Raw genomic sequence first — 11655 nt, 5'->3', positions numbered from 1 at the left:
TACATTTGTGTCCATGAAATTTTGCCAGAAACAACATAAAATTGATTATGAAATAATGGTCACAGTGTTGCTTTTAATTACTGAAGACATTCTGCCAGAACAAAGCTGAAACCTGAATATTTATAATCATTTATAAATGTACAAAGTTCCCCAAAAAAATGTTTTACTTAAGTACAGTGCCAAAATAAATGTAATGCCGTTTCTGTATGAGTCTCACAGAAGGTACAGTTAGGATCAATGTCATTTTTAAACATGTTCGTGCAATGTTTGGTGGGGTTGAATCAACTATCCCATTTCTCACCCTGCTTATTTTTACTTTATCTCTGTGTTTTGTTTCCTTACTTCTCTGTTTTGGATTGGGTATAAATGTCTCCCAACTAACTCCCATTTCTGCAACTAACCTGTCCAGTCCATTCTCATTCCATCAACATAACAAACAACTTTACTGTATATACATGCAAACAATGTGATGTTTTAGGCATTTAAACTGCAGACCCTGTTGTATCTGTTTGCAGATCTATCTGTAAAAACCTGAAAACTATCTTTATTGTCCCTATAACTATAGTATTCACTAAAGTCTTATTGATGTGCTTAATCCTAAGTAATTCCATATAAACACATGGATTTTCTAGTTCCCAGATACGTCTAACAGGCCACAGTTGCACAAAACTCTTTGTCAAATATACCATTTCTTTTGTTAGGCCTATTTGCTCTCCTGTCCAACCAAAACATCCAGGCAAAACAAGCCAGGGGTAATTAAAATCCAGGAAGTAACTCAGGTGTCCTCACACAAATATTTAGGTGTCCACATTGACAGTCTTCTTTGCTGGAATACACATGTTGAAAACCTGTGTAACAAATTGCAGCAGAGGCTTTATTTTTTAAGGCGTCTAAGGTTGTATGGTGTGAGCAGTCAGATCATGATGATTTTCTACCATGCAATCTTAGAGAGTGTCATCAGATATGGAATTACTGCATGGTTCGTCAACTTAACAGTTAAGTTGAAAAACAAGCTTGCCAACATGCACAAAACAGCCATGAAAATTATAGGGAGGAGAGACTATGAGCCTATACAGAGGCTGTATGACCAGACAGTTATGAAACAGGCTAGGAAAATTAAATCAGACCCTCAACATCCCCACTTCCCTGAATACGAAACGAAAAAGACTCCGTGTACCAAAATGTAAATCCAATTGCCTAAAATTATCATTTGAGCCAGCCTCCATTAAGATGCTGAACAATGTGAAATAGAGCTGTGTGCAATAAATATGTGAGCACTTCAGCACTTTACTTGTGATCCCGGTGCAATAGGGCAACGTGCAATAAACATACTTGCACATTAGCATATGCACTTTACACAAACTACAGTTCAATGGAGCAATGTGCAACAACCACACTAGCACTTTAGCACTTGCATTTTAATCCATGGACAATGTCCTATTTTCCTCTCGTGAAGTACAACATGTCAATGCTTCTCAGGTTCTTGTTGATGTGTTTTGTGATGTTTTTTTTATGAAGCAACACTGCACTGTGCCCAAGCAGAATTTCCCCTTGGGCACAATAAAGTTAACGTAACCTAACAATTTCCTGATTTTCCCTGAGTTGTGAAGAACATAGCTTTTGTTTTTTCCACTGAAAATTTAAATCCCTGTTTTATTCCCCACTTGCCAAGTTGATTCATTCCACCATGCATTTATGTGTCCTACATGTCTCCCTCTTTTCCACAAAGCCCAGTCATCTGCAAACAGCTATCTCTGCATATCCATAGAAATATTTACAAATATATATTTTCTCATAATGGAAAATAAAGTTGGACTACACTGCCCTGTGGCATTCAGTTTTCTACAACATACTGATCCTTCACCTGATTAGTTTTTCTAAAATCCATAACTCAAGTTAACATTTTACCTCAGATTCCCATTAAGTGTAGTTTCATTAGAAGCCCCTTTGTCTATAACATATCATGAGCTTTATTTACTTGAGCTTTCCTTATTTCATCCTCCAGATACAACACTGGATCCATACCCCTTCCTTTCCTAAATACGCTTTGATATGTAGCCACCATACCTCTACTTTCCAAGGAGTACTACATTAACCTCTCATTTATCATACAACCCGTTAATTTACAGATGTACGACGTCAAAGCAACTAGTCTGTATTTTCCAGGCCTGCTGGCATCTTTTCCAGGTTTCCTTACTGTAATAATTATTGCCTCTTTCCAGCTCCCTGGCATCCTTCCCCTATCCCACACTTTGATATACAGCAGAAATAATACAGACTTCCTACACTTGGCTGTTTTAACATATTTCATGTGCAGTCTTTCCTATTGTATCTAGTGCCTTTCTTAATTTTCCCATGCTGAAAGGGCCATTTTGTCCACCTTCAATACCTTTTCTACATACAGTTTTCAGATTATGTTCTCTCACTGCCTTTTTTTTCTTATTCAGACAATTTTTTGGTGTTGTGTGTTGTAGAATGACAAATAAATAGGCCTATAGGCTACCTTGTACCTGACTGAATTGGAGAACTTTCTCCCATTTCAAGTTATTTTGCAAGAATTGTTACCATATTTTCATAAAATGTACAAAACAATCTTGAATAATAAATATAAACATGATCATTTGTCTATTTTATTCCAAGTCCAATAATTGCAGATCGCGTACATCCATAAAAACATTGAACATGTCTTTTTAAAACATATTTTGAAAGTTTGTTTTCTAGAGCACAATGTTAGCTAGTCCATATATCATGTTTATTCTAATTGTGTTTCTAATACATTAGCTATAGCCTTCTTTATCTTTAACAGCCGTTTGCTCAAAACGATATGTTTCCTTTAGTGATTTTCCTCGCCCTTCAAGGTGGTGCGACCATCATAACTTCACCCACTGTTTCTTAGGTCTTAGACTTTTACAGAGTTTTTTTTTTATCATTCTCATTTTTGTGGTATTTTATCTGTAAATATGTGGGAAAAACACATAGGCTGTATATTTTGAATGAATCCATGGGGGAAAAAAACATTTTTTGATAAACCCTTCTGTAAATGTCTGGGCATTTGATATATTATCACAATAAAACCAAAAAAGTCCATCTGATTCTTATCAATGTGCATGAAAATGGATGTGTGTGATATGCAAATCAGCACATATTAAATGAGGAAATACCTAATTTGCATAATGAAAAATTAAAAACATAAAAAGTTGTTATTCAAAAAAAGCTTCTATTTGTATTATTCTATTATGTATACATTTAGCTTGTAAAGTTTCATTGTGATATGAGTAAAGTTGAGAAAAAAAACTGAGCATTTTTGCCTTTAAGTGAGAACTTACAGTAATGTCAAGGGTGTCACTTTGTGTTGAAAAGTGGTGGGGACATTAGAGCTCAGATTAGGGGTGTGATGACACAGCTGGGTCACGAGAACAAGACCAGAAGATATTTTAACACTATTTTGAAGAAATATTAAATGCTGAAATATATAAGTGGGGGGTCTGCGCGTCCTTCCCCAGAAGCTTTTGAATACTTTATTTTTTACATTCCTACACAAATTTATTGTGTAAATGTCTTTAATTAAATAAAAGGAAACACAAATTAACAGGTGACATTTAAAAATATAAAAATATAATGAGATATATTGCAGTAATCAGTAGCTTCTTTATTTAGCTTAAGTTACTTATTTTGGAAAATGCACATTTACTTTTTCTGTGTTCTTCTTTGCATTGCATGTTTCCTTATTGCGCAAATAAACCTTTCACAAAGCATTTTTATAAATTATAAATGTGTTATTTAAATTTTTTTGTTGCAAGCTATTATTCAGAACATATTTTAACATATGCTTTCAAATAGTGACGGGGGAATCAGCCATTTCAGAAAGTGATGGTAACATGTCCTCCTCATCCCCAGTGTGAATGACACCGTGATGTACTTAGGGCACAGAGGGAAATGTTTCCTCCAGTCCTCCAGCCTTTCCCTCCAGTACATTTTAGAAGTTAAGATTTGACATACAAAACATATGAGTAGTTTATAAAATATGCTACATTAAACTAAGCTACTCATTATTATATTATATTAGAAGTAATCGACAGTAAAATGCTTCTTACACGTTTATGCCTCAGTTATAATAAACTGCTATATAATAATATAGTACTGTGAGAAGCGGTAGCACATTATAAGTAAATTTTTGCTGATAATACGCATGCCTTAAGTATGATTTTTGATTTAATTTTGTGTGACGAATCATAATTCCGATATCTCTGGCAGCACCGGAAGGCAGCTCAACAGGCAGGGTTGGCTGTTCGGTCGGACTCGGTCGGACTCGGCAGCAGAGGAGGAGGAGGGGGGGCACTGTTGTCATTCGTCAGGGCTGTGTGTCGAGCTTTTGTCCAAGAGAAATGGCTGGGATTAAAGGTAAGACGTTTCCCACTTTTCATTTCATGAATAAAGCACCCGAATTACCGGCTCCGACAATATAACTGTGTCAAAATAGCAGAAAGACAGATGGATGCGTTTGTCCTTTCCAGCTATCTAACGGTAACGTGAAGATGTGGTTAGCCGCTGGGCCAGTAACGTTACTGACGTTAGCATTAGCTGAATATACATGGGCTACAGCCGCTACTTAGTCAACACAATTAGATGCAACTTAAGCCAGTTGTCACACTGCAGTCCCGTAACGTTGTTTTATGATACCGCATTAAATGTCATTCCCTAGCAGCTTAACAACGTAGTAGCGACCGTTATAAGGCTAATGCTAGCTGCACCTTGACTTCAGTAATTTGTCCCTGCCTGAGATGCTGTGCTTGTTGGCAAGTGAGCTGCCTGGATTAATTGCTGTTAACAAGCAACCACACTGACTATCTCTTTCTGAGTTTAACATGCGCCCCCAACGGCATGGCTTAGATTGCTAATATAGCTATTACACGTGAAATCAGCTGATTCATCACATGATAGCTCCAGTAGCCAGGGGCCCTGCTGCTACTGTGTGATTGTCTCGGGATACACAAGCACAGATTCAGAGTTATGTGACACTGTCCATGCTGATATCCTCCCCTCTGTCTCTCTGTCCTCTAGCTCTCATAAGCCTGTCCTTTGGAGGAGCCATTGGCCTCATGTTCCTCATGCTAGGATGTGCCCTCCCTGTGTACGAGTAAGTATCACCATCACACACCATGTAAGCCTGTTCGTGTGTGTGAAGGACGCATGTTCACACTTGGCACTCAGATGCACCTTGGTTGATCCCATCACAGGTTTACAGGTGTAAAAGCATGGCCTGATTAACCTGCTTTGGGGCGCCAGGGCAATAATGAGCTGCTTGGTCACCTATACTGACCTGCCAGGTTTTCCAGCTTGGTGATAGGGTTGCACGATATTGACAAAATTTGATGTTGCGATATTGATCGTGAATGTTGCGATAACGATATTAATTTGGCCAATGAAACATGATCAATATAAACTAAAGCGAGCACAGCTATGCCACACAGCCAAGGGACGCATCTCTCCACAAAATAAATACAATATTGCACACTTTCTGCAACGTTTTTGATGTAAGTTATATTCTGACACCTTGTTCTTCTTAGTATTTCTAATATTACATGGACCAGAGATTTATTGCGTGGTCATTTGTGGTATGGTATTTTCAGTGTCCCAGAGGCTGCGATAACGGTTGTTAGGAGCAGATTAAAGAAATATGCTAATTTAAGGGTTGTTTTTTTCGTAAGTGGACTTCAAACAACCGGTACAGCTGCGTTGGTCTCTTCCAAGCTTTTCACGGATGTGGTTAGTCAGATAACTATATATGAAGAAGTAGTCCCCATTCTTAATACTGCAAACAAGGCTCTGATTGGTTGACTACTTCTCAAACAGGCTGGAATATTCACCAGAGGGCACAACACCGGACCTGTTTTAATCACTGAACTAATCTGAGATGAAGGTGGTAAATGATATTGTGCTTTCATTGTAGCTGAAATAATGAGGATCATCCTACACGACCCGCCTTAAAGCTATGTACCATGTTAGTAGATGTTGCTATTTAGTGGTGCGTTTTCCCAAACAAGGTTACAGTTTATATAATTACCCCAAACCAATTGTCAACCAGTAAAGCTTGGGAGCCACTGGACAGTTACATGGTTGGTAATCCATCTGTACACTGTGAATGCTCAAAACACATCAAGAATGTACGAACATTCAGTTCAGATATATCCCTGAGATTGTGTCAAATGAGAGCCTGGTCAGCATCGCAGTGTATTTGCAGCATGCCACACCTCTCCAGTGTAGGTGGATCCCGTTAATTTGCAGAATCAAAACATCTCTGACGAGGTTGTTTCAGTCTCTACATGAGAAATCTCAAGCTACAGTCTAAAATCCGGCTCTTGTAAATTAATCTCATTTCCATTTTAGCCATTACCATTATACTAAATGTCAGCCTCAGTCCAGCCTGATGTAGGGTTGTTAGAATATCAATTAGTGGTGATTAGTAATAGAGCCCGACTGATATTATCTGCCAATTTTAGCTCATTATTGGTAAATCGGTAGCCTATCTGTATAAATGTCAGCCAATGTAAGAAGTAAGAAATTATCAGTACAGAAATACCAAAAAAAGTCATATTTTATTATAAAAAGTATATCTTATTCCAATTCATGATTTTTTTCTTGGATCTTATGTGATTTATATTTTTCTTTACTGAAATTAATTTAATTTTTTGTTATGTTTACTGTTTAAGATTCACTGTTATTTATGCTGTTACTGTTACGTATATTGGCCTCACCTCTATAATAACTAAATGTAAGGGACCTTCATCAAAAAATGTATGTTAAAAACCAAATATTGGTGGATTTATTGTCATCTTTTGTTTTTTATATCGGACCCACACTTCTGTATCGATCAAGCTGTAGGAGGTTGTAGAAATGTACCTCCTCTCTCAACTGTGTAGATTTTCTCTGTTCTGCATGATGCAATGTTATTCGGTGCACATGACAAATAAAATGACGTTGACTTTGATCTAATGTGCCGAATGCTGAACGGTGTTTGGTCCTTTTATCCTTTAATTCACTTGACTGCATCCTTTATCATCACAGCATGGGGGTATTTATTTCTCTCCCCCTCTCTCTCTTTCTCTCTGCAGTAAATACTGGCCTTTGTTCCTGCTCTTCTTCTACATCCTGTCGCCCATCCCTTACTGCATCTCGCGGAGGGTGGTCGACGACACAGACTCGGCCAGTAACGCCTGCAAAGAGCTGGCCATCTTTCTCACGACGGGCATCGTCATTTCAGCCTTCGGCCTGCCCATCGTCTTTGCAAGAGCTGAAGTAGTAAGTTACAGAAGCTTCTTAGTGCATTTTACAGCAAGAAAGTCAAAATGAAGCACAGCAAGACATTATTTAAACTTTGAGCTAAATATCGATCACAAAACAAAAAATTAAAAATGTAACATCAAAACCATTACTGTCACCTCCTGGAAAAGTGGTTATAGAAAGCATACAGTACACTATTGCGTTAATACCACCACACATTTATAAACAATCCACCTCCCCCATCATTAAAAACTTCAACTCTTAATCTGTAAGTTTTTCAGTTTTTCCTTTTTGATTAAATTTCAACACTTCGAGAACTTGTAAAGCTCAAAATAAATGCTTCACTTCCTGTGTTAGTTCTGGTGAAGCACGCCTACTTTTTTTAAAACAGTCTTTCCTCATGTCCTGTCTTACTCAGACATCCTGTTTTGACAAGAGCTTAATTTAGTCAAAGAGCCAAGACAACATCTGAGGCAATGTGTGAACGTTGGTTCCAGCAGCAGACAGTCTGATGCGGTCGTTTGGTTCATACGGCGCATGCAAATACACTAATTTGACAAGCAAGAACATTATGAGAAAAAAGTCAAACAAAACCAGTGAGGCAATTAGTAAAAATTACTTTAAAAAAATATGTTTGCCTATATAGCCGAGGAGCTGACAGATGCACCAGCTGCAGCCCAGGACATGATCAGGATTTAGCTGCTGCCTCCTGCTGCATGTACTGAATATACAACAGTAGAGCACTGTGTGGGAATGATTCTGTGAACTGTTGTTGTTGACACCCACTTGATTTTTGGCCTAAATATGTGCTGCAGCCTGGCAGCACGCAGCAGCATTTGTTAACCTGAATTAATAATGTGTTGGTTTACAGATCGCCTGGGGAGCGTGTGCGCTCGTGCTAACGGGTAACATAGTCATCTTCGGGACTATCCTGGGCTTCTTCCTGGTCTTTGGATCCAACGACGACTTTAGTTGGCAGCAGTGGTAAAACAGCGGAGGGAAGGGGACCTTAGTCTGAACTGTTTTTATTAGCGTTACGATTATTATTATTATTATTATTATTATTATTATTATTATGATATTACTGTTTGGTTTTTGTTGTTGTTATTTATATGATGACCGTCCATCCATAGACTCACACCAAACCAGTGCAATACTTTCTTTTTCTTTTTTTACCACCTGCATCATATTGAACAGACACAAGTGGGATGGAAAATGCTGACTTTCAGTTGGATTTTTATTAATTTTAGTAATGCTCTCTCTGACTTGTGGTTGTGGGTTTCCTCCATTTGTGCCCGCTTTCGTTCTGAGCGTTCTAAGCTGGTGAGTGCCTGTGAACAACTGCTTGTGTTATTTGTGAAAAGCCCTGGATGAAGCTTTCTTTATACTAAGGGCGCAGATGGGTGTGCATTTCCACTCCACGCGCTGTGTTGAGTGAAAATCAGCTGAAAATCTTCACAGTACAAGCTCATATTTCACCTCTTATGATAAGAAAAAGCTCTATTTCCATTTGGTACAAGTTATTTTGAATGAAACTGTCTATTTTCTTTAGGTTTCTGCTATTGTCATGCTATCATTGCTAAGCTGTGAGAGCAAACAACTCTAGAAGATCAGATGCGTTTGTGAAAGAACTGGGGTGCTACAACCCTAACTCATCTTTCAAACCCTGTTACATGTGTTGATTTGATTTAAAATCAGTCTTTTCAGCAGCATGTTCTTTCTTTCTGTTTGGAGCATGTTGGAAATAAGTGTTTACACTTTAACATGTTATCCTTTGGATTTTGTTACATCTGCAGCAGTCCATAAAAAAATCACACGTCATCACACAAACTAAGGAGACGATGTTCAGGAGTGCTTGTTTCCTCTGAACCCTGAAGAGAGGATTCATTCACCATTACTGCAGAGATCAAATTAAACTGACTTGGTGATTTCCCAGGTGCCAACTGGATGTAGGCTGCTTATTCACATTTACTGTGCACACGATCGCTCTTACCTCTCTCAAAGTATGGGTAAGCCTGGCCTATTAACGTCAAGAAAGCATGAAAAGCCTATAGTAGCCGCCAGCTAGCGTAGGATTAGCATGCGGACAGCAGCCTTCTTGGAATCTCAGCCAAGCTAAGAACTGGGCTATTTATAATAAAGGCCAAGTCAGTAACAAAGCTTTTAAATTTGACTCCTTTAAAGTAAAAGCATCTTACACCTAATGTTAATGTATTTCTCTCTTTTCTCCTACACCAGCATCTTCATGATGAAAACACTTTTTTATGTTTTATGATTTGTTTTGGTTTTAAGTGTTTCTCTGTTCTCCGGACAATTGAGGACTGTTGGTGTAAGCTGTTGTGTTGGCAGCTTTGGGATCAGAACAGCCTGCAGTCAGTCAGGTGCAGCACATGTATTAGTGGTAGCTAAAAAAGGAAGTTAGCATCTGCTGCCTTGTTGAAGCACTGGTGTGTTGAAAGGATGGTTGAGTGTCGAACATTTCCTTTTCTGATGTTGGTTTTGTTGCTGTTGTTTTTGTTTTTGTTTTTGTTTTTGTGGATGGCTCAGTTTGAATATGTGCTCTCTGGAAGATTAAAAACTAGATTTTTTTTAATGACACTGAAGTAGCATAATAAAGTTATAATTGTGTCCCATGATTCCAAGTTTTTTTGCGGTGTGTTAAAGGCCAGCCCAAAGGTACTTTTACCATGGATTACCATGCACCGTAGATTTCCAGTGAAACTTTTAACGCTTAAGTATATTAAGAATTCTTTTCTTATTTTTAAAACTTGACCACTTATTTAAGGAATAATTCAACATTCACTTTTCTTTCAAGAGTTAGATGAGAAGATTGATACCACTCCACATGGTAATGGAGCCAGACACAAGATATGATTAGCCTAGCTTAGCATAACGAGTAGAAGCAAGGAGTAAACATGTTATGTTTGTTTAATCCAGCTGTATTGTGCTTATTTGCCAAGATGGTGAACTAGTCAAGTCACATTAACAGCTACAATTTCTAAAGAAGAACAAAAAAATTAAACCCTTATTTAGACCACAATTCTTATGGTATTTCTTTCACACTCTGGGAAGAGAAAAGCATTGGAAATCTGCCTCAGGAACCCATGACTAAAAATACTGACACCTGGGTTCTGGCACTACAAATTGGCATTAACACTTCAAACACACTGTAATATCGTTAATAGTACCTTTCTTGTCTGTTGTGCGACTCTTCCAGAGATCACAACCTCAGTAAAGGCATTGATTGTATTAAAAGCACCATTATGTTGGCAGCTGATGACAGAAAACTGACATGATTTGTGCATATTATTATGTAACACCACTTTGAATCTGTTTTAACATGCTGTCAACAGTAGATTCACCCACTGGTGGTAGTCTGTAAGCCAGTCTATGGTTGGACAAGCAGGGTAACTCCATATTGTGTTCCTAAGGCGTGAACGTCTGTAATACACTGTATGTATTTTAAGCTCAGTTTCTCAAATGTTCTCTAACCGTCTGTTTTGTAGTCTGATGTTAACTCCCTGATGTGACAGAATCTGGTGTGTAGCTGTGGGACGGGTTTCTCTTGTGTTTCTGTTTTGAGAGAGATGTTGTGCTTTTTTTCTCACAGATTTGGGAGGATATTTTATTTATTTATTTTATCACATAATGCTTTGTGTCAATGTCCAACGCCATTTTCCGTCCACCACTTTTGTGTTAAAGAGGCTGAAGTCAGCATGGTGGTTTTCTTTTTTAATAAATGCCATTTTTGAACATCCTCTCCTTTGAATGACTACAAATGCATTTGCTTTGCCCGCAAGACTGGATCTGATAGGCATAGGCTCCCTCTTTTTACAAGACATCACAGGAAATAAGCTCAACTGATATCATCTGCATGGCCTAGTTAGTCTGCCCTATTGTTGAGCAGTACTCAGTGCCCTCAGGAGAATCAGCCCATTACTAGACAGAAAAGCAGAGTTACATCTCATTTACAAACAAGTATTCAGACCATTTTCTATGGCACTATAAATTGAACTCATCCTGTTTGCTTTGTTCTTTCTTATAACTCTGTAGATTGATGGCCAATAAAAGTAGCCTACATTAAACAATCTTAAATGAAGTGTGCAAAAAGTGAAGAGGTCTAAATACTTCCCAAAGCCAGGGTGAGCGACAGCTTAAAACTCTCGACAGTTAACGTCATGTTCGATGAAATATAATAACACAGGAGTGATGTTTAAAAACAGAAAGACTTTGCTAGATTTACTTCAGCAAAGTTAACCAGATAACCCAGTTAACCTACCTTTTGAAACAGGACCCTATGTATGTCTTTTAACCAAGCGGCAGCCTCCGGTTCTCAAAAATGAGGCCAAACCGGATGTAACAGAAACTGCAATT

General features: G+C 38.1%; 1 protein-coding gene across 1 annotated transcript; it reads left to right on the top strand.

Annotated features, from left to right (window-relative positions):
* The first annotated feature begins 4272 nt into the window (after window positions 1–4272).
* leprotl1 (leptin receptor overlapping transcript like 1) lies at window positions 4273–11034 on the top strand. Its single transcript, XM_046031216.1, has 4 exons — window positions 4273–4401; window positions 5062–5137; window positions 7113–7299; window positions 8153–11034. Exons 1-4 carry the CDS (start codon window positions 4386–4388, stop codon window positions 8267–8269), a joined length of 396 nt encoding a protein of 131 aa, XP_045887172.1. The 5' UTR covers window positions 4273–4385; the 3' UTR covers window positions 8270–11034.
* The last annotated feature ends 621 nt before the right edge of the window (window positions 11035–11655 follow it).

The sequence above is a fragment of the Micropterus dolomieu genome, linkage group LG19 (assembly GCF_021292245.1).
Source record: "Micropterus dolomieu isolate WLL.071019.BEF.003 ecotype Adirondacks linkage group LG19, ASM2129224v1, whole genome shotgun sequence".
Taxonomy (NCBI): Eukaryota; Metazoa; Chordata; class Actinopteri; order Centrarchiformes; family Centrarchidae; genus Micropterus; species Micropterus dolomieu.
This window is presented reverse-complemented; position numbering and strand designations above follow the sequence as displayed.

Bases quoted from the DNA above. Each gene is read 5' to 3' on its own strand.
- leprotl1 (XM_046031216.1), top strand. The intron at 5,138-7,112 runs GTAAGTATCACC...TTCTCTCTGCAG, and splicing joins TGTGCCCTCCCTGTGTACGA to TAAATACTGGCCTTTGTTCC. The intron at 7,300-8,152 runs GTAAGTTACAGA...GTTGGTTTACAG, and splicing joins TCTTTGCAAGAGCTGAAGTA to ATCGCCTGGGGAGCGTGTGC.